We start from the raw sequence: 24,284 nt of genomic DNA, 5'->3' as shown, positions 1-24,284 counted from the left end.
ATAATAATAATAATCAACAGCACTCCTCTTTTACCTTTTCTATCTTCATCTTCACAAAAAAATATCATACCCCTTCCATCTCTATTTCTGTAAGGATGTCATTCCCATCCAACTGTCTCACTTATTCCAACAAATTTTGGGTGAATAAACTCAAATCAATGCAACAATTTTGTTTTCCTGGTTTCTGATACTTCTGGCATTCATATATATATATAATAAAAAAGCTTTAATGACTGATACCGAGAGATAAAAAGATGACAAGATATATTTGAAAAGATACTACTAGTTTTGTTGAATTGATCAACATCTTCATGTAATAACAGAACAAGTATAAAAAGACAATAGCGTGTTTGAAAACCAAATGCGAGTTTGAGTTCCAAACAAACGTATACTACGTGCTATCGCGAGTATGCCAGTATTGAACAGAAGCAACGTGTGCATCAGAGAGATTAAAACTCAGGCTGTTGTTGATATGAGAGGAATCTAGAGAAATTTCCCTAGATTCGACAATCTTTCTCTCGAGTTCATCATAGCACACATGGATGTTAGACGTTTGAGTCCAGTTCACAATGTGTTGGCGGCCTTCGTCTGAGTTAGCTGAAAAGAGAACTTGGCTAGAGAGAGCGCTAGCTCTAGTCCTGTTATAGGAGATATCTCTATGGTGTTCATCCAAACGTAGAAGGATGGATTTAGCAGTCTGGCCATAGTATGGCTTTCCACATAAAATCTTGTACATTCCTGGAGTTGGAAGATGTCCCCACAAAAATGTGGTATTATTTCCACCTTAGCTCACCGAGCCAAATCATTACTTACAGAAGAAACAGGAATTGAAAATGAACTCCTTTTTCTTAAAAAAAACTTTTATTAATAATGATTTCTTTCCAAAGAAAATCGACAAATTTCTTTCCCCCAGGCACTCTACTTCTGAAGATCCCTCTTCCCCAAGAGCCTTCATCTCTTTGCCTTACATCAGCTCTCTTTCGCCAAAACTGGCAAAGATTCTCAAGAAGTTTAACTTCAAAACTTGCTTCACTACGCTTCCAAAACTTCGTTCAATACTTAGCAAACCTAAAGAGAAACATCTTCCAACTCAGTTTCCAGGAGTGTACAAGATTTTGTGTGATTGTGGAAAGCCATACTATGGCCAGACTGCTAAATCCATCCTTCTACGTTTGGATGAACACCGTAGAGATATATCCTATAACAGGACTAGAGCTAGTGCTCTCTCTAGCCACGTTCTCTTTTCAGCTAACTCAGACGAAGGCTGCCAACACATTGTGAACTGGACTCAAACTTCTAACATCTATGTGTGCTATGATGAACTCGAGAGAAAGCTCGTCGAATCTATGGAAATTTCTCTAGATTCCTCTCATATCAACAACAGCCTGAGTTTTAATCTCTCTGATGCACACGCCTCTGTTCAATACTGGCACACTTGCGACAGTGCGTAGTATACGTTTGTTTGGAACTCAAACTCGCATTTGGTTTTCAAACACACTACTGTCTTTTTGTACTTGTTCTGTTATTACAATTTTAAGTGTCTGTAATTTTTTATATACTTCTTTGATTGTGATACCTGAAGATGTTGATCAAATCAATGAAACTAGTAAACTAGTAGTATCTTTTCAAATATATCTTGTCATCTTTTTATCTCTCGGTATCAGTCATTAAAGCTTTTTTTATAATATTCCGAGTAAAAATGAATTTAAAAAAAAAAATAAAATATATATATATATATAGTGGCAGCATGACAAACTGATCTTGAGAAATTTCTTCACTGTTTTACTCTATCTCGGTTTTGATTCAAATTCTCCAATAGATTTTTGAAATGTTAAAAAAAAAAGTTAATATATCTTTTGCTTGGAAGAATGATGTGGAACCTAGTATGTATGTATGTATTCTGCATGATTAGTCTATTTAAGGTGACAGTAAAAAGTTATGGCTAACAGGTGTTTGAGGATTTTTTTTAACATATAACAGTACTATATGTCAAAAAAAAAGATTGGCAAATACTTTTTGATTTACCCTTATATATTTTGTAATGGAACATAGATGTTCTTTTCCTCCTTAAGTTCATACTTGCAAGATACTAGTGATTAAGAAAAGATGAGCAGTACTAAGTCTGAACTATGGCAAAAGTGGTATTGAGATGAATAGGCTTTGAGTCACCTATCTTACCATTCCTGTGAGTAATGGTGTTGGTGATCTGAAAGAACTATGTCTCAAAGTAACAAAACAATGAAAAAAAAAAAAAAAATTCAACCATAAATTTTTTGGGTGAATCTATTAATGAACTATTATTTCTCACAAAACCTCAACAACTAAGAGTCACACTAAACTATATTTTTTAATTATTCCTTTCTCATAAAGTTGTGCTTATGCATTTGTCAAATATGAATTCCGAACCTAAATCATCTTCTTGATGCTCTGGCTTAAAATTATCTTGCCACATTCTGTTGCATTTATTTGCTATCTTGACTACTATTCGAATTCTGATAACTTCCAATTCCCTTGATTATTTATGTCTGAAGCTTGATTTTCTGCAGTCCAAATATCCAAACACTGAAATCACTTTCCTAGGAGATATCAATGTCAACAACTCTAACTGACTACCTTCTCCAATTCTGATGATCAAGCTGGAAGAAACAGATATTTTCTGCTAGCAATGGGCTAACTCAAACTGTCTGCCTCGAGTACCAGATAATCCTAATCTTTCTTTGCTAGCTCTTTTCCTAGATGTCTAGTATCGGTAACTCAGACAAAGACCTAATCCATGTTTCCTTTTCTATGGAATTTTCGTGGAAAGGCTTAGACGTTAGTTATGCATTTTTTACTAAGTAATTTAAGGAAATTAAATTACACACACTAGTCACCCGCCAGCCTGATGGAATCTTGGTTTTCTCAGTCTATAGAAAACATACAGGCAGATACATTCACCAACAATCCCACTACCCCCCTCCTCGCAAGAATATGGAGTCATTAAGACACTACACAACAGGGCTAAACTTATCTGTTCAAATGACAATGACAATGCACAGAACTAAACCACATTCTCAACACTTTCTCAGCCAATGGCTACCCCCCCCTCCAAAAAAAAAAATATTGAAACCAGTAAACCACAACCCCCTCCCTCGGAAAAAATTACAAAAATCCTAAAAACACATACATAACTTCTTGTTACAGACCATATAAAAAATTGGCATCTCTTATCTGCTCTACTAAAGACCAACCTCCCTCCCCCCACCCCCTAGACTTACCTGGTGTATACCAGGTCCCTTGCAGCTGTAAGCTGTCCTACTTTGGCCAAACAGGCAGGACAGCCAATATCAGAATTTCAGAACACAAGGACTACATCCGGTTTCACCAATACAGCCACTCTGGTCTTGCTGACCATGCGTTGGATACCTGCCATAGAATACGGTGGAAGAAAGCCACGATAGTACACCGTAGTAAATACAAATATGAAAGGCTTTTTTCATGGAATCAGCTTCAGCCCTAAGAAACAATCCAAACCTCAACAAATCTGACTGCATAAGACTGCCTCAAATTTGGGAAACCTACATCAGAAAAACTTCAGCCCAATCGCCCAAGAATACCAACATTGCCTGTAGGGGGCACCATCAGGACTTTAGGAGAAATAATAGCTTCCTGCTTCTTCCTCATTTACTGTTTGTTGTGCCTGCGTGCACGTGTCTTGTTCTTAAGTTTCTTGAAAATGGCAACGTGGCATTGCCGAAATATTGAAGTATATTAAAATTTATTTTAATGTATATCCTAGTTAATGTTGCAATTTCCTTAAATTACTTTTCTATGGAAGACCCTTTACCCACCATTTTCAGTCTCAGCAGGATGTCTTCCTTCCTGGAAATTGGTTTTTCATCCTCAATAGGCAAACTACTCAGAGAACACACACAATTAACAGATAAAAATACTAGTAGTGGATAATGTGATGTAGTATAGATGGTGTAGCCCTTCTGTGATGAATCCTTGGACTCCATGGAGGTGCTACACAATACTAATAAATAAAGTTAACTATTACTACAGCAAACTCACAGGGACCAGAGAAATTATTTATAACTTATTTTAATGGCATTACAACACCAAACTATAATTATAAATTATAAAAAAAGGTGCTTATTAACTGGCTTATATTTCGATGGATTTCCAAACGGCATCAAATAATGTTCAACAACTGAGCTTGTCTTTTAGACAGTTTTTTTATAATGGATAGTTTAGTGGAGTGAATTTGTTTTATCACAGCATTCTGCCTTTGGGGATTAGTCAACACTTTTGAGAAGTTAGTTATAATAATGTTTGCCATAGTGAGAATCGACTCTAATAATACTTACAATGGTGCCAAAAGGGATGACTTCCATGCATTCTATCCAAAAAACCTCTGACAGTAACTAAACCCTGGTTCTCAAGTGAGCACGTGAAGTAGCACAAGAAAAAACTTGGAATATCTCACTGAGGTTTGAGGAAAAAATTAATTCTATATTCAGCTTAGACAGAGCAACTAGCAAAAATTGTAAAAAAAATACGAATAAACTTTAATACAACTTTGGAAGGCCCAATGCAGAAACTTGTCTTCTGCTCAAATGGAATTTGGATACTCTGATCCCTTGCTAAGACTGTTGGATGTAACTTCTGTCCCTCCAAATCTCCAGACGGTTGCACTGTAATAACAATCATTTAAAATACAGATCAGATTTCTCCTCACAACTGGCAGCCAACAGACAACCAAGTCAAGCCACCTCTCACTACAGAACCACAGTTTCACTGTATGTGAAACTGTAGTTCTATAGTATCCTTCAATCTTTTACTAGAAAGATATCAAGAGAATTCTTAATACTTAGATACCAAGTTTCCTTGTGCAGATAGTATTTCATTCCCAACTGTGCTTAAAATGTGTACTCCAGAAATGCCATCTCGTATTTGTCTGTACAAGCCTCCATACTCATGACCAACAGGATGAAAACAAGCCTATATTCAACCAATCCCATAGAAGATACTATCTTACCACCGCCCTCACCTTTGTGCACTCAATAATAATGGCAGAATCCTCAACTGCCAATTAGGAACCACATCACAAATTCTACCACTCACTCCACAGCAGACCTCTTAGTCTACCTTATTTTATTTTACAAATGGAGAAACCTGTCATCACTCTTAATCAGATCTGATATGCAGGCCTACATACCTAAATAAAATATTATGATCTGCCTTTACACCCTTTATAATTAAGTTGTCTGTTTTCTTGTTGGTTGTTTCCACACTTGTTACTTCATATTACAGCATAAAGTAACAAGTGTTACTTCATACTCTTTTTCTGAATTTAATTTACTATTTTATTGGTAGAATGAAATAGTAAATGAAACTTGCAAATTTTTTTTCTTAGTATATAAGATATAACCACAAGAACTGACTGAAAAAGTTTGATAAGTTGATTTCCATTAAATATTTCTAGTTATGTCTGAAACATACCTTTCAGTTCCCTGTCATATTCTCAAGTAATGTTAACAATCACTACAACAATAAAACTATATAAACAGCACAACTAAAAAGATTTTATAATTACATTACATTACTTAGAAGAAACATCTTTCTTTCTTTTCTGTACTAAATTTGAGCAATAGGGATGCACATGTATAATGCATTTGCCACTAGCACACATATAGTGTGGCACTTGTCAACAGGTATAGTAATAATTTTATAGTATGAGTTTGTTAAAAATTCTCCTAACTGAGAAAGACAAAAGAAGATTACATACTGGAATTTTTACATGCATACAAATCTAGTAATAACAGCCTTTTACTCGAATAAACTTCATTTCCAAAAAATATTTCCCAACAGTTTGTAGGATACTGTGAAATTCTTGCATTCCACCAGAAGACTGAATCATCAAAAGCTAAAAATAACTACTGTATTTGAAACATTCTCTAATAGTCACTAACACACACTTAGATCTGTTTATTCCTTTCTTGATTTTCTTGATGACCTTAAAACATTCTTCTTTAATGGACTACCTAATCTTCTCAATTTCGGAACAGATAATTCAGCCTTCCTCAAAGAATCTGTTTCTTCCTTTGCATTTAGAGTATCTTGAAACTTCTCTGCTGATTCTTGAAACTTAATGGTATTATCAGTCCTAATAATATCTTGGTAATGACTTGGAGATAATTGTCTTTGGGATAAAAGCTACAAGAAAAGAAAAAAAATAAATGAAATATGTTTTAAATTATTATTTCAATAAACATTTTAATATTAACTCCACACAAGAGAAGTCACAAAACCTATAACATGCTTGGGCAAGAGGTCAAGGAAAAAGCATACAGGGAAAAATGCTTTTCCCTGTATGTTTTTTTTTTTTGACCTCTTTCTACATCTCTCTACCTCTGTTCTTTGAACAGAGGTAGAGAGATGTTGATTCAATATGTTTAAAGCTGAACTGTGTATAGCTATTCACCAGTAGCAGATTGTGCTCTTACATAATTAGAGGAAAGATGAGGAATTGTGGTGGGCAGTTTAGTGAAGAGGCACCCTAAAAGTACAGAAACAGAGCACCTACAAGAAAGTGACTGACAAATGTCCCCGATTGTAGATCAGGAACGAATGCTGGTCTTGAAATTCATGCTTGCTCTTGTTATCATTCAGGGAGTGAGAGGTGTGATTGAAGTCCGATTAGGGAATAATGAATTACTGACCTTTAAAACTATATTTTTAGAAATTTATGTACATTTAATCATACAAATACAACATTTATTTTACAAATGATATTCTATCTTTTTCAATTTAGCTACTTGAATACAAATTCTACCCTACAGTTCTTCTTTATGAACTGGTCAATAACATCGTCATAAAAAGTTGGTTGTAACTTAATTTTCCCAAGCAACATATACATTTGTAAATGTTTGCTGAAGCTCACTGGCTAGAGCTACTTTGACTGCATATGGCCTGTGTTTAAGACAACGTGAAGGGAGCGGAAATGGCTATGCGCGTGCATGAAATCACAGCGCTGTAGCGAGGACCTGGAAGCTCCCACAACCGAGCAAGCCAAGGTAGCTTTGACTAGATGAGCAAGTATTGACCTTCGATACACGACGCAAAGCTCAATTATTGCCATGCAAGCTTAAGACATCTTCTGTCTACAAAAATAAAAGCCTAAATGGAATGCTTATAAATGCATGCATATATTAACAAATAAATATTACTTCTTTCTCAAGTAATGAGCTTGTGCAGCAAGCATGGAGAATTTGCCCCTGTTGTGGATGCATTCCAAATGTGAGAACAATAGTATAAGGTCAGCTGGTTAGATTTGTGATTTATTAAATGTTAGGAGCTGAGAAGGAGAGAAGTAATGTTTTGAATGAAAAAGAACAAAGTTTTTTTTGGAGGCTATGGATGTAAAAATTTATGCCCAGATAAACTAGATGCAAAATTCAGTCCCAAAAGAGAAAATTGATCTTGAAAAAGTGAAGCAGGATTTTTCTTTCCGGTAATAAGACTAGTGTTTTGATAGCACTAAAATTCACTAGCTTACTTTCCCCCAACTTGAGAATGGTCAGGAAATTAGTATTAAGACACTGGTTATGGAAGATCTTGAAGCTTGAATCATTTGAGTCCCTCAAGGTTTGTCAAATGAAGAAGAGCAATGAAGAGCTGAATATTGTTTTCACTTCAAATCCTTAGCAAAACTATGGATAGGATTTGCGGTTAGAGACAAAACCATGGGGTACGCCTGCATCAATAAAGAAATCTGATCACAGGAAACTATTATCCACCATGATATGCAATGGACGACCAGAGAGGACTAGTGATCCAATCACAAAGTGAAGGAGAACTCATGATAATTAAAAAGACCTCAATGTCAGACATGATCAGATGTCTTGGAAAGATCAAAAGTGACTGCAAGTTTCTCCAAATCTTTCCATGGTAACACCCAAAGGTGATAAGATTAACGAGATCTACTGTAGAAGGAGAATGTCGGAATCCATATATTATTGTTATGACTGTCTCTATTACTTTCAAGAGTAGTGAGGTGAAGGCAATGGGGTACAATAGTCCGATGGCTGTTTTATGATCTCCCTGGATAAAGGGACAAGCTGGATAAAGGCTTCCGTCAATGCCATATGAATACAACAGCTTATACAAGCAACACAGGATAGGTGTTAATTTTGGAGAAGTTTTTACCACATTTAGAAGGATACCGTCTGGACCGGGACTATTGAATACGTTTCTGATGAAAGATAAGAAGAGGAATGTTGCAGGTATTTCATGGAATAGTGGGAGGGGATTTGCCTTCATCATCTAAACAAGAAGAGGAGGAATGTTGCAGGTATTTCATGGAATAGTGGGAGGGGATTTGCCTTCATCATCTAAACAAGAGTCAGAGAAAAAGACTGATGCCAAGAGGTCTAGCTTGTCTTTTAGATGTTGATATTGTTCTACCAAAATGATGAAGGTAGAAACATGGAAGAACAGATGTTTTATCTACAGCCTTGGTGAGAGAGAGACCAGAACACTTGAATGTCATTGAAAAGGATGCAAACTTAGTGCATTTGGCCCTAACAAATTCTCTGCTTTGGATTTGTTGATGGTGAGTAGTCTGTGGAATGATTCCTGTGAAAATGAGTGTTTGTTGTTTGTAAAAGTTGTTTATAAGCAGAAGAGAGGTATATGATAGAAACATTTAAGTTCCTAAAAAGAATTTTGTAGGATTGATGTAGAGGAAATATTTCTTGGATAGAAAAGACATCCCTGGAAATCGAGCAAGAGCATAGGGTGAGCAAGGGTGTGAGGACTAGATTTTTTACCTGGAGAGCAGCTGGTGATTGGAATGGATTGCAGGAGTCAGTTGTGAGTGCTATATCTGCCAATGATTTCAGGGTCCATGCAACAAGTCTTTGGACTATCTGGAGATATCTGTGCAATGATAATAAGATTGAAGAATATGGTTATGCAAAACATATTTTGCATAACCTGGTTTGATGAAACCTATGTTTCATCACTAATAATCATAAATACTAGGGAGGTGCCAAGTGCCTAGGTTAGATCTTTTTGTTTTTTCATATATACTTCCATCTTGCTATAAAGATGAAACAGTTTGAGATAAGTATCTCTTATCTCTATTGATTTGTTTACCTATTTTGTTGATACACAGAGTTCAACATTCAACATTCAGGAAATAAATTACAGAAATTAAAACAACTCTAAAATTTACTTCTTGAATATTGGATATGGCTCATTTATTCTGGTCATAGTGTTAAAATATCAGCTTATATCATGTGAAATTATTAACTATTATGATCATCCAAGATTTGGATGTTATAAATTAGGAACTAATTCTGAGTAGCTGAAAAAAACAAGCTCAAAATAAGGATAAAAATTTATAAAGTACTAAATTATGTATAAATAAAATAATGGTTGAAAATGATAAAAGAATTTAAAAAAATATTTACATAGTTATTTCTGTAGTATGTTAATTATAAAATATTTTTTTTAAATCTAAGATCTTTTACCCTCTTGCAAATGCTAATTCTGTTAGTTATAGCAGAATTAGCATAATATAAAGATCAGAAATATTTTTAATGCTTTATGAATACTTAATGAACTATGTCAATTCTAAGCTCACAACAACAGTAAGAAATGGTAGTATACCATTCAAAATGCACCAATGCAGGTCTCTCTCCCCCCTCACTCAAAAATGAAGAAACAATTGTGGTATAAAAAACTGATTTAGAGCACATTGGTATCACGATAATAGCTGACAGACTGGTACAGAGTTGAAGACAATCTCAAATACTACTTTTGGAATACCTGAAAAAAAAATTACATGCATCCATGCTCTTTGAAAATAGGCTGTATGAAATATCCACACTGAAAAGCCTTCAAACGTCTATTATAAAGCAATAATATTTCAAAGATTAGGAAACTGCAAGAGTTGCTGAAGCTCAACTCATCAATCTTACGCTGCACCACAGATGATAACATGCATTACTACTATGTTCATCAACTCTCTGTTCACAACAACAGCAATAATGTTGCAATATGTCACATGTTTACAACACACATGCACAGTAATGCTGAATGTGACTACCTCTTCAGATTATGAATCAGCTGCCAATACAATTTGAAATTTACATGATACAGCAAAGTATAAACTTAAATATACAAAAAAAAATCCAATATAGATAAAGATAAAAATCCAATATAAATATAGATAAAGAAAATAAATTCTAAAAATATACAAATACCACTATTACTACAATAGTAGTTCAGCCAATTAAAAATAAATATTAAAACAGAAGAATGAGAAGAGAGAGACAATTATGAGGACCACAGTCAAGTATACTTATAACTCAGTCATTTTCAACAATTCTTAAGATTTTAAAACTGCACTATTGTTTGATTATTTGGAATAAAATAATGAAGTATTTTTAGCATCATCTGATACTCATCATCATCAATTTCCTGCCATGTAACCTCAAGGGGAATACAGGATATGACAGTACTACATGAAAAATTTACATCAATACTAACTTCCTATCTTCAATTTTCCTCCAAATCAGTCTGTTAAATGTCAAGACTCCAATATTATCAGGTCTTATATTTCTGTCTTCCAAGGCACTTTTTACTGTATCAATCCACCTATACCTTGGTCTTCCTCTGGGTCTTTTTCCTGCCAACCTGGCAGAGAACACTTGTTTTGCTAATCTTTCCCCTCCCATTCTGCTTAAGTGACCATACCACCTGAGATTAGCTCTGCTAATGCATTCCTGGATGCTGATAATATCAAGTTCTTTCCTAATATCCTCGTTTTTAATATGATATTGCCATTGCTGCCATCTGATCATGTCCCCTAATCTTTCTCAGGACTCTCATATCTGCAGTTTCTAATCTTTGGTCAAGTGTTTTACTTCTAACCCAGCTCTCAGATCCACAAGTTAAAATTGGTTTAAACACTGTCTTGTATACAGCTAATTTAGTGTTTCGGCTAATTTCTCTCTTATTCCATATAAATTTATTCAGATGACCTCCTACCACATCAGCCTTATTGATTCTGTTGTCTATTTCCATATTTAACTTACCATCTTCACTAAAAATTGGGCCTAAGTAGCTGAAATGTTTTACTTGTTCTATAGGTTCTCCATTCATAATACACTTGATATTTTCAATGTCCTATTTTCATTGTCTTTGTCTTTTTAATGCTGACCTTCATGCCATATATACTACAACAGGTATTCAATTTAGTCAGTGAATCTTGCAGACTTGTAGCTGATTTATTTAGAAGTATAAAATCATCTGCATAAAGCAAAGAGCTGACATTAACATCTCCAATTTTTATATCATGTTTAATACCACTTTCCTTCATAATGTGATCCATATAGATAATGAATAAGAGCATGGATAATGTACATCCTTGTCTGACAACATATTTAACATTATACCATCTTCCTGAACTTCTATCAATTCTGACTGCTGACTTACAACTCAAATAACGACTAAGTATTGCTTGATATAATGCCCCATTGACACCATATAACTGTAGCGTTTGGAATAGTTTCTCTCTTGGCACCTTGCCATATGCTTTTTCCAGATCGACAAAACTTAAATACAGATCTTTGTTATATTCCCATGCTTTCTCAACTATTTGTCGTAAAGTGAAGATCTGATCCTGACAGCCTCTATTTGGTCTGAATCCAGCTTGTTCTTCCCCAAGCTTTTCTTCCACAATTCTTCTCAACCATTTCTCAAGTATATTGGCATAAATCTTGCCTGGAACACTCAGTAGGGAAATACCTCTGTAATTCTCACATTCAGTTTTATTTCCCTTTTTATATATGGGTACTATGAGAGCTCTACTCCAATCATCTGGAATTTGTCCCTCTGTCCAGCCACTGTACGACTTTTATACCTCCACACTTGGGCATTTCTGGTCAAATATCATTTACTCCTGCTGCCTTTCCACATTTCAGGCTTTTGATAGCTTTTTCTACTTCAAGTATGGATATGTATTCCTGACTGCATGCCTGGTCAGTGTTTTTTTACTACTGTGCTGTCATCATTGCTTGTTTCATTTAGCAGTTTATCAAAGTAATTACTCAACACTTCAAGGATATCTTTTTCTCCTGTTTTCATGTCACCTTTATCATCTCAAATTCCGTTTACAGTACTCTTTCCTTCATTTCTGAGCTTCTTCAACAACCTCCAGAATATCTTGCCACCTTCTTGATATTTGTTTTCTATGTTCTTGCTAAAGTTCTCCTATGACTTTTGTTTAGCAAGTTTTACACAATGTTTAGCTTTCTTACATTTGTCTTTGTATTCTCAAAGAGCACAAGCTGACTTATTTGCCAGGAACTTTTGATATGCTTTATTCGTTTTCTTCACTGCCTCTTTAACTTCCTGTGTCCACCATGGAGTTCATTTTTCTATCCTTTCACACAACATCATTACATACCTCTCTGGCTGAATCAATCAGTGTTTTCTTCAGGGCATGCCATTGAATCTCCAAAGTTTGGTTCCTGCTCTCAAACTCTTTCATTTTTCCTTGAATATTTGTATATTTTAGTCTACAGTTCACATCTGAGATCTCCTCAACTTTTATTCACTTTAAAACTTTCTTACATGTTATTCTTTTCAATATGAAATTCAATTTTATCCTGCTCAAGACTAAATGGTGATCACTTCCAATTTCAAATCCTCTGTACACTTTGGTGTACAGCGGAAAAACATCACTATCAACAATAACATAGTCAATGAGACTTTTCTTATTCCTTGCCTCTTCTCTCCATGTGAATTTGTGCACATTTTTATGCTGGAAGTGTTAGTAATAACCAGTCCATGTCCTGAGCAGAAATCCAACAGATATTTGCCATTATTATTAGCTTTGCTCTTTTCTCCAAATTTTCCCAAAATATTTTTGTATGTCTCCCAATCATTTCCTACTCTGCTATTTAGATCCCCAACAAGGACCAACTTTTCCTTTTTCATTGTGTCAGTTGCTTTTTTTAAAGCGTCAAAAAATTCCTCCACTTCTACCTTAGTAGAACCTTCTGTGGGACCATAGGTACAAATAAGTCTCATTGTCCAGTTCCCCATTCTCATATTTGCCCACATTACTCTACTTGAGACTGACTGCCATTCAAGAAGATTAGCCTCGTATTTAGTGTTGAATACTATGGCTGCTCCTTCTTTTCCTTGATTGTCATTGCCTGAATATAACATTTTGGATTTATTGCTCAGAAAGATCTCACCAGTTTTTGTCATTTTTGTTTCTGTCACCCCTATTATGTCGATCTGGTACTTATCTAATTCCTCAGCTAGCTCCATTTCTTTGCCATTCAGGCTTCTTATGTTGATAGTACCGATCTTGAACTCTGGTGATGTTGAGTTGTGGCAAGTTTTAGGATTTGTTCCAGTAGCTGACTGACTCTTCGCTGTTTGCCCTGGTTCCCTGGCAAAAACAATGGGGGCCTTGTTTAACCAGGCAACATTCCAGCCAGCATGAAATTCTGTCATGGTGTACCATCATTTGAAATTTTGGTTTAAGCCAATAAGAATACAATTTGGTCAGCTAAATCCCAAATTGCCAGCCCATCCTCGTCTGTTCAGTATCCAGGTAGATACCTAACAGGATGCACCACGAGAAGGTGAGGATTGGACATTAGGTCACAAGCCCTGGGCGGTTCTCCGCATTCCTTTGAAGGCTATGTGGAGGTGTTATGTCGTTGTTTTCTCTCTATTTTCTTTATCTTTACTATATCAATAATAATCGCTATTATCTTCTCTAATGTGTAGCCTAACTTGATTCTACCCAGGGATATTCCCTTTTCGGATACTGGCAAATTTGTATTATACCGCGCCAGCTAGTATCCTATAACAGGAATTAATTCAAGTTCAGGGAAATATTCCTAGATTCAATGGCATACACTCTAACATACACTTAAATAGATATCGGTACTTTGCAGTCATGACCAATGATCTATTACTTAAATATATATATCTAAAATTTCTCCCGCTAAGGTTCTAATTTCATTAGTGGTAAATTGATATCTCAAATTCGGGCATGACTCAGGCATATGCAATAAAACATGTTTATTGGAATTAAAAGACAAGTACAACTAAATTGAATCAAAATACTAAAACTTCTAAATCTCTTGCTAAGTTAAATCTCATGCTAAGGTAGTTAAACAATTCTAAATTAATCAAATTCACCTAGACAGATCAAAATGTTAATCATACGAAACAATGGAAGGCAATGACAATATCACACTAAATTAAGATCCTCTCATGCATGCTATTCATAAAGTACATATTACACAACTTGTTGCTTTCTCAGTTAAGGTTATCTACTAAACAAAATACACTTATCATTTCAGTCACATTCAATTAGAGATTCATTCCTGACAATTCCTTGTCCAACAGAATCAGCTGTTTCAAAACACGAAATCTTATCAAAGTTCTCTAAAGGATTGTCCACATTACTTAATCAAACAAATTTCTATCTTCTATCACTTCCGTAACATATAACAATGATCTCTTCATTACCTAGTTCTTTCAGAAGGTCTATTAACTACCACATGTTGTTCTGGTCATCCTTTGATTGGCTATCTCAGTGCCTGGCCTTTTGGCTACATCGTCCTTTCTACTGCTGCCGGACTCGAACTAGTTTCTGCCGCGACTGAGGTCTATCTCTGCTCCTTTCCGATGGGACATCCAGCTACTAAAATGATTCTGCATAGGCTGATGATTCACATACGGCTCCGTGTGGAATCTTCTTCAGCATAATCAGGAAAACAGCCCACTGTCCGACATCTTTGCACCCTGCTCGTCTTTTCTCCGACCACCGATCAAGAATCCTCAAGATGAAAATCTGGAAAAAAGCTCTTGCAATATGGTGGGCATTGCCTTATATTCTGTGTTCTAGCGCCTTCTTTTTTTGCTGTATCCTTTTTTGCATGACCCTTTAGTTTTAATGCCCTTAAGATGATCCCTTACTTTCCCTTTTGCTATTAGGTGCTGTCTTCACGGAAAGTGCACTTACGTCACTTTCTGCATATACTATGGCCTCTGATCGTTACATGCGGTTCAGACGTGACCTTTGAACTGTTACTCATTACCTGTCTAACAACTTACGTTATTTTAGATAGCTTAGTAGGACAGAAATTTAAGCTAATATTTCTTTCACATAGAATCACTAATCTGACATAATTCTCTAGTTTAGTTTTCCGTTTGACTACAAATATTTCTAATACATTACGCATATTAATACACATTCTCATATACAACAAACAAGGTCTTTCTTACTTTCTGCTGATGTGCAGGTATTATCTTAAATTAGTCAGAATTTTCATGTTAGATTCTGAATGAATAATTTAGAAAATCCTCCATTCAGGATCTAACAGAGGTCTCCTCTCGGTTATATAGCTTTGACCCTTAAGCACCCCTCTTCTAATACTGGATAATTATAATTGAGTATTGCTTTAAAAAAAATCACATGCTATATTTTTAAAGCCAAAGTTGAGGTGCATCTCACAATCATCAAGAGCTTCCTTCAGTACACCTGCTGGATGAATAACTCTCCATGCTTCTTCTATTTTGGCTGATCTTCTGCATCTCTTCACTATAAATGTCCATAACATCTTTATATCTCATTTCCCATCTTACCAATGTTCTACCTAGTTTTCAATAAACAGTTCTTGTTCTCTATCCATCTGTAGTCAGACTCTCTCATCACAAGTCCTGCCATTATCTTTATTTGCTTCCTTATCCATTTATTCTTTTTTTTTTTTTTTTTTTTAAATCTAACTGTTATCCACAAAATGGCTCTTTCCATGTTTCATTATGTTGCTTTCAGTCTATCTAGCTGTTTCATAGTTAGGCTTCAGGTTTCACAACCATAGGTCATTCTTCGGAGTATACACTGGTTATAGACTTTTTTTAAAGTAAGTTGGAAAATTGCCTTCAAATAAATCTCTATAATAGCTAAAAACTTTCCATCCTGTTGTTAATCTAGCTGAAAATCATTATCAAGTTTATGATGATTTGTAATGATTTGTCCTAATATCTATTTGTGTGGACTTTTTTTTTTTTTTTTTTTTTTTAGCTCCTTGATTTATTTTGATTTGTCCATATTTGCAGGCCTATCTCCAATCTTACTTCATGCAATTCAAAAATGTGTTCTAATTCGGTGATGCTGCTATTAGTATAGCATCATCAGCAAATCAAATTGTAGCCTATCTAAAGTGTGCTCTATCACAACTATTCTTTATCTACAAATCATGTGGTAAAAGTATACTTATGGCAATGTTAACAGAAAGAATAAGGAAACTAATGGAAGAGAATCTGGAAGATGAGCAGGCAGGATTTAGAAGAGACAGAGTACTGTGCACCAAATACTAATGTTAAGATAAACTGTGTAGAAAGCTCTATGTAAAAATAAAAATGTTTACACCTGCTTTGTTGACTTTCAGGAAGCATTTGACAGTATAGATCAGAAAGTGGCATGGACTATACTGGAATTGTATAGACTGCACAAGAGCATGATATATCTCATACAGAACATCAATGACAATGCAGAGGCTGCTGTGAGAAACTGTAGAGAAATAGGAAGATGGGTTCAGACAACAAGAGGCATGAGACAAGGACTTGATATCCCCAAGCATCTTTATCCTGCTTTTAGAAAGAACAATGGATGTCAAAGGATAATATAGGAGGAATTTCAAGGTACTAAGGTAACTTGCAATTTGCAGATGACAGTCACTATTGAAGAAGATGAAGAGGAACTATTTTTTATTTTATTTTATTATTTATTTTGGTTTAACCAATAAGAATACAATTTGGTCGGCTAAATCCCAAATTGCCAGCCCATCCTCGTTCGTTCAGTATCCAAGTAGATACTCAACAGGGTGCACCACGAGAAGGTGAGGATTGGACATTAGGTCAGAAGCCCTAGTCGGTTCTCCGCATTCCTTTAAAGGCTATGTGGAGGTCTCCTCTCAGTTATACAGCTTTGATCCTTAAGCACCCCTTTGACCCTTAAGCACCCAAAATAAAAAATGATGGTACAACATGACAGAATTCCATCGCGCAGTTAAACAGGGGCCCCCGTTGTTTTCGTCAGGGAACCAGGCGAACAGCGAAAAGTCAGCTACTGGAACAAATCTGAAAACAAACCCCAACTCAACATCACCAGAGTTAAAGATCGGTACTATCAACGTAAAGAAGCCTTATTGGCAAAGAAATGGAGCTAGCTGAGGAATTAGATAAGTACCAGATCGACATAATAGGGGTGACTGAAACAAAAAAGACCAAAACTGGTGAGATCTTTCTGAGCAATAAATACAAAATGTTATATTCAGGCAATGACAATCAAGGAAAAGAAGGAGTAGCCATAGTATTCAACACAAAATACGAGGCTAATCTTCTTGAATGGCAGTCGGTCTCAAGTAGAGTAATGTGGGCAAATATGAGAATGGGGAACTGGACAATGAGACTTATTTGTGCCTATGGTCCCACAGAAGGCTCTACTAAGGTAGAAGTGGAGGAGTTTTTTGAGGCTTTAGAAAAAGCAACTGACACAATGAAAAAGGAAAAGTTGGTCCTTGTTGGAGATCTAAATAGCAGAGTAGAAAATGATTGCGAGACATACAAAAATATTTTGGGAAAATTTGGAGAAAAGAGCAAAGCTAATAATAATAGCAAATATCTGTTGGATTTCTGCTCAGGACATGGACTGGTTATTACTAACACCATGTTCCAACATAAAAATGTGCACAAATTCACATGGAGAGAAGAGGCTAGGAATAAGAAAAGTCTCATTGACTATGTTATTGTTGATAGTGATGTTTTCTCCCTGGTGCAGGACACCAGAGTGTAGAGGATTTGAAATTGGAAGTGATCACTATTTAGTCTTGAGCAGGATAAAATTGAATTTCATATTGAAAAGAATAACATGTAAGAAAGTTTTAAAGCGAATAAAAGTTGAGCAGCTCTCAGATGTGAACTGTAGACTAAAATACACAAAGATTATTGAAGAAAAAATGAAAGAGTTTGAGAACTGGAATCAAACCTTGGAGATTCAGTGGCAAACTCTGAAGAAAACATTGATTGATTCTGCCAGAGAGGCATGTGGTGAGGTTGTCTGTAAGGATAAAAAAATCAGAACTCCCTGGTGGACACAGGAAGTTAAAGAGGCAGTGAAGGAAAAGAAGAAAGCATATCAAAAGTTCCTGTCAAATAAGTCAGCTTGTGCTCGTAGAGAATATAGAGACAAATGCAAGAATGCTAAGCACTGTGTAAAACTAGCTAAACAAAAGTCATGGGAGGACTTTGGCAAGAATATAGAAAATAAATATCAAGAAGGTGGCAAAATATTCTGGAAGTTATTGCTTAAGAATGGAGGAAAGAGTGCTATAAAAGGAATTAGAGATGATAAAGGTGACATGAAAACGGGAGAAAAAGATATCCTTGAGGTATGGAGTAATTACTTTGAAAAACTGCTAAATGAAACAAGCAGTGATGACAGCACAGTGGTAAAAAACACTGACCAGGCATGCAGTCGGGAATACATATCCATACTTGAAGTAGAAAAAGCCATGAAAGGCTTGAAATGTGGAAAGGCAGCAGGAGTAGATGATATTTGACCAGAAATGTTCAAGTATGGAGGTATAAGTCTTATAGTGGCTGCACTGCATAGTTCAGAAAGCCTGGACAGAGGGACGAATTCCCGATGATTGGAGTAGAGCTCTCATAGTACCCATATATAAAAAGGGAAATAAAACTGCATATGAGAATTACAGAGGTATTTCCATACTGAGTGTTCCTGGTAAGATCTATGCAAGTATACTTGAGAAACGGTTGAGAAGAATTGTGGAAGAAAAGCTTGGTGAAGAAGAACAAGCTGGATTCAAGCCAAACAGAGGCTGTCAGGATCAGATCTTCACTTTACGACAAATAGTCGAGAATATAACAAAGATCTGTATTTAAGTTTAGTCGATTTGGAAAAGGCATATGACAAGGTGCCAAGAGAGAAGCTATTCAATACGCTGCAGTTATATGGTGTTAATGGGGCATTATATCAAGCAATACTTAGTCTTTATTTGAGTTGTAAGTCAGCAGTTAGAATTGAAGGAAGTACAGGAAGATGGTTTAATGTTAAATCTGGTGTGAGACAAGAATGTACATTATCCCCTCTGTTATTCATTATCTATATGGATCACATTATGAAGGAAAGTGGTATTAAACCTGATATCAAAATTGGAGATGTTAATGTCAGCTCTTTGCTTTATGTAGACGATGTTATACTTCTAAATAAATCTGCAAGATTCTCTGACTAAATTGAATAGCTGTTGTAATAGATATGGTATGAAGGTCAGCAATAAAAAGACAAAGACAATGAAAATAGGCAGAATCATCGAAAATGTCAACTGTGTTGTGAATGGAGAACCCGTGGAACAAGTAAAACATTTCAGCTATTTAGGTACGATTTTTACTGAAGATGGTAAATTAAATATAGAAATAGACAACAGAATCAGCAAAGCTGGTATGGTAGGAAGTCAATTGAATAAATTCATATGGAATAAGAGAGAAATTAGTCGGAACACTAAATTAGCTGTATACAAGACAGTGTTCAAACCAGTTTTAACTTATGGATCTGAGAGCTGGGTCAGAAGTAAAACACTTGACCAAAGACTAGAGACCACAGATATGAGAGTCCTGAGAAAGATTATAGGTGTGAACAGATGGCGTCAATGGCAATATCATATTAAAAACGAGGATATTAGGAAAGAACTTGACATTGTCAGCATCCAGGAATGTGTTAGCAGAGCTAATCTCAGGTGGTATGGTCACTTAAACAGAATGGGCAAGGAAAGATTAGCAAAACAAGTGTTCTCTGCCAGGTTGGCAGCAAAACGACCCAGAGGACGATCAAGATATAGGTGGATTGATACGGTACAAAGTGCTTTAGACGATAGAAATATAAGATCTGATAATGTTGGAGTCTTGACAAGTAACAGATGATTTGGAGGAAAATTGTAGATAGGAAATTAATAATGATGTAATTTTTTTCATGTAGTACTATCATATCCTGTACACCCCTTGAGGGTACATGGCAGGAATTTGATGATGATGATGATGATGAAAAGGAACTAGAAAAAACGGTGCAGAAGTGAAGAAGGAAAGAGATATGGGCCGATAATGAACATCGATAAAACAAAAACAATGATATTCAGAGAGAGAGAATGAAGAGGATTGAAAAGCAATTAAAGGTCAATGGACAAGAGGTTAGGAACTTCACATACTTAGAGAGCAACATGAAGCATGATTTAAATTGTATGAAAGAAATAAGATCCTGGATAACAAATGCTAAAGTAAACCTACAGGCAATGGACAAGATATGGAAGAGTAAATCAGTGAGCTTTCCCATAAAGCTGAGAGTGCTGGAAACATGCATATTCACAAGTGCTCTCTATGGTTGTGAGTCATGGGTAATGTCCAAGGATTCTGAGATGAATATTGGCTTTCAAAAGAAAATAAATGAAGAACTGTATCACAAAGTAAACTGTAAAGAAAAATCTAATACAGAAAATAATTCAAAGAAAACCCTAGTTTTTTTGGACCTATCTGAAGAATGGATAACAGCAAAAAGATCAAAACCTTGATGCTTGGTACAATGGATGGTATAAACAGAAGAGAACAGCCAAGGCAAGAATGGGTAGATCATGCGAAAGTATGGTGTGGAAAGAGTTTGCAGGATTTGAGTCATCTGGCAGTGGACCTATAGGTAATGATGGTGATGACTCTCTATTATCAATATTCAATCCTCTTTTTCTTATAGTTCAGTTTTCTCATAGCATATTCAACAGTAGTAGTGGCAAATAATTTTGGTGAGATTGAGTCTCATTGCCTGACTCCTCTTTTTATTTCCATTTCTTTTCAATTTAAATTTGTTACTCCTGAATCCCCTCCTATATATATATATATATATATATATGAGTTAATATATTAATATAAATATGGTCTATTCCTATATGTTTTAAAGCTCTTAGGCTTTTCATAATCTATGAAAAAAAAAAGTGTATTATATCCCCCCCCCAATTATTGATTTAAGGCTTGTAAATGATCTAAAGTTGAGGAGGATGTGCCAAAACCTGCCCATTCTCTTGGTTGATGGAAATTTAATATAATTCTTCTTCTTGGCTTCTCATATTAGACAAATGTTTGCCTGTAACGGTTTCAAGGGTTTAAAAAGTCTTCTGCCCATCTCCTTCTGGGTCTTCCTCTTGATAACATCCCTCTGATTTATATTTCCAAGCAATATTTGGCCATATGTCCTCATTCATTCTTTCTATGTGGTTATTCTGTTATCTAGAATTTTTGCAAAAAGCTTATAAAGGACTAGGAGAAGAGTTATAGGTCTATAATTTATGTCAGTTTTATCACCTTTCTTATACATAAGGATGATTTTTCCACTATCTTATACATTATGTATACATTTCAGAAAATCAAACTCAAAAGCACATCAAGCATTATGTAATTTATAGATGAACTTATGAATTCACTGTTAATTTGAATCATAGTGTCATTAAACCCAATTAATTAAAGCCTATTTTGATGGCTGATTGTCATGTTTGTTGTTAGGTCCATAAAAAATATGGATAATTGTCATATTTGTTGTGGACCGGACTAATGAAATGCTGAAGGAAAACAAAAATAAGCCATCCTTTTCCCCAGATATGTCAACTTTTTTGTTGACAATGGTTGAATTTTTTTAAAAAAAATGTAAACATTTAATAACTATGTTGTATTATAATTTAGCATACTTATATAATATTCATATTCTATTAAAAGTCTTTAAGACATTTAGAATTTATCAATTAAAAAGCATGAGTTTTTATGCAAAAAGTTACATCATTGGTAATAAATTTCATGAATTTGCTGCAGACAAAAATCTCAAAAATTGCAGGATAGTACCACTCCAGTATTTGTCATGCAAATTTCCTTTGAGTTCCCAATTTTATGATATTTGTAAAGGTTACAGAATTTGTTATAATTAGAAAGATATAACATTATTCAATTTTGTAATTAAGCAAATGAAAATAACAATATGATGGAGAGCATTTTTTAACTAATCATAAAAAATATTTCTTACCTGAACTTTTTCCAGGCTACTGCTACGTAGCAATCTGTCTGACTTTTCATGAAAAGTCTTTTCATTTCTTTGAAAATGACGCTAAAAATGAGTAAAAAAAATTGATATGAACATCTAAAATGAGACCAATATGGTCGAATATATTTCTAATTCAAAAAAAAAAAAAAAAAAACATTTCAGTTAACAAAAGATATTCAAATTAATTTTTTTTTTTTTTAACACAAATTTACCAATGTGAGAATGGTGATGGAGAGAGAGAGAGAAATGGTGGTGGTACGTGGGGGACTCAAAACAAACTGCTGGACTGTTTGGTAAGAATCAAATAGAAAATAAAGCCTTTCCTCCTAGATGCGTGTCTGCTTCAGACAAGGAAAACGAACTTGGGGATTCAGTATAATGAATCTCATACCAGGGCATGGAAAACAATTTAATGTGGTCACTGATATTACATTTATATCACCTCAATATTGCCTCCACTGACCATATCATCAACTCAAGCTGCTTTTCCTTTCAGGTTTCTGATGACTTTGTGCACCTCCTGATATTTACTCCTAATTGCTTTCCTGTTGGATATTTTCTATTTATTTGTTTCACCTGTACATAAGTCTCTGATGCTATTTTTCCCATATCTACTGCAATGTCAAGACTCCAACATTATCAGACCTTATATTTCTATCGTCTAAGCACTTTGAACCGTATCAATCCACCTATATCTTGGTCTTCCTCTGGGTCGTTTTCCTGCCAACCGGGCAGAGAACACTTGTTTTGCTAATCTTTCCTCTCCCATTCTATTTAAGTGACCATACCACCTGAGATTAGCTCTGCTAATGCATTCCTGGATGCTGACAATGTCAAGTTCTTTCCTAATATCCTCATTTTTTAATATGATATTGCCATTGATGCCATCTGTTCATGCCTCTAATCTTTCTCAGGACTCTCATATCTGCGGTCTCTAGTTTTTGGTCAAGTGTTTTATTTCTGACCCAGCTCTCAGATCCGTAAGTTAAAACTGGTTTGAACACTGTCTTGTATACAGCTAATTTAGTGTTCCGACTAATTTCTCTCTTATTCCATATGAATTTATTCAATTGACTTCCCACCATACCAGCTTTGCTGATTCTGTTGTCTATTTCTATATTTAATTTACCATCTTCCGTAAAAATTGTGCCTAAGTAGCTGAAATGTTTTACTTGTTCCACAGGTTCTCCATTCACAACACAGTTGACATTTTCAATGATTCTGCCTATTTTCATTGTCTTTGTCTTTTTATTGCTGACCTTCATACCATATCTATTACAACAGCTATTCAATTTAGTCAGAGAATCTTGCAGACTTGTAGCGGATTTATTTAGAAGTATAACATCATCCGCATAAAGCAAAGAGCTGACATTAACCTCTCCAATTTTGATATCAGGTTTAATACCACTTTCCTTCATAATGTGATCCATATAGATAATGAATAACAGAGGGGATAATGTACATCCTTCTCTCACACCAGATTTAACATTAAACCATCTTCCTTTACTTCCTTCAATTCTAACTGCTGACTTACAACTCAAATAACGACTAAGTATTGCTTGATATAATGCCCCATTGACACCATATAACTGCAGTGTATTGAATAGCTTCTCTCTTGGCACCTTATCATATGCCTTTTCCAAATCAACAAAGCTTAAATACAGATCTTTGTTATATTCCCATGCTTTCTCGACTATTTGTCGTAAAGTGAAGATCTGATCCTGACAGCCTCTGTTTGGCCTGAATCCAGCTTGTTCTTCTTCACCAAGCTTTTCTTCCACAATTCTTCTCAACCGTTTCTCAAGTATACTTGCATACATCTTGCCAGGAACACTCAGTAGGGAAATACCTCTGTAATTCTCACATTCAGTTTTATTTCCCTTTTTATATATGGGTACTATGAGAGCTCTACTCCAATCATCGGGAATTCGTCCCTCTGTACAGGCATTCTGAACTATGCAGTGCAGCCACTGTAAGACTTTTATACCACCATACTTCAGCATTTCTGGTCGAATATCATCTACTCCTGCTGCCTTTCCACATTTCAAGCCTTTGATGGCTTTTTCTACTTCAAGTGTGGATATGTATTCCTGACTGCATGCCTGGTCAG

General features: G+C 35.3%; 1 protein-coding gene across 1 annotated transcript in view; it reads right to left on the bottom strand.

Moving 5' to 3' along the window:
- Positions 1–5,545: 5,545 nt before the first annotated feature.
- The window catches only part of LOC150110522 (rho GTPase-activating protein 19-like), a 103,506-nt gene continuing 84,767 nt past the window's right edge, over positions 5,546–24,284 (bottom strand). The window contains exons 9-10 of the mRNA XM_090394476.1: positions 22,157–22,237; positions 5,546–6,198 (exon numbers count right to left, since the gene is read on the bottom strand). Coding sequence (XP_090250602.1) covers positions 5,971–6,198; positions 22,157–22,237 — 309 coding nt within the window. The 3' untranslated portion in view covers positions 5,546–5,970. The remainder of the gene's footprint in view (positions 6,199–22,156; positions 22,238–24,284) is intronic.

This window comes from Typopeltis vanoorti, chromosome 1 (genome assembly GCF_054136105.1).
Source record: "Typopeltis vanoorti isolate ZY-2024b chromosome 1, IOZ_Tvanoo_1.0, whole genome shotgun sequence".
NCBI lineage: Eukaryota > Metazoa > Arthropoda > Arachnida > Uropygi > Thelyphonidae > Typopeltis > Typopeltis vanoorti.
This window is presented reverse-complemented; position numbering and strand designations above follow the sequence as displayed.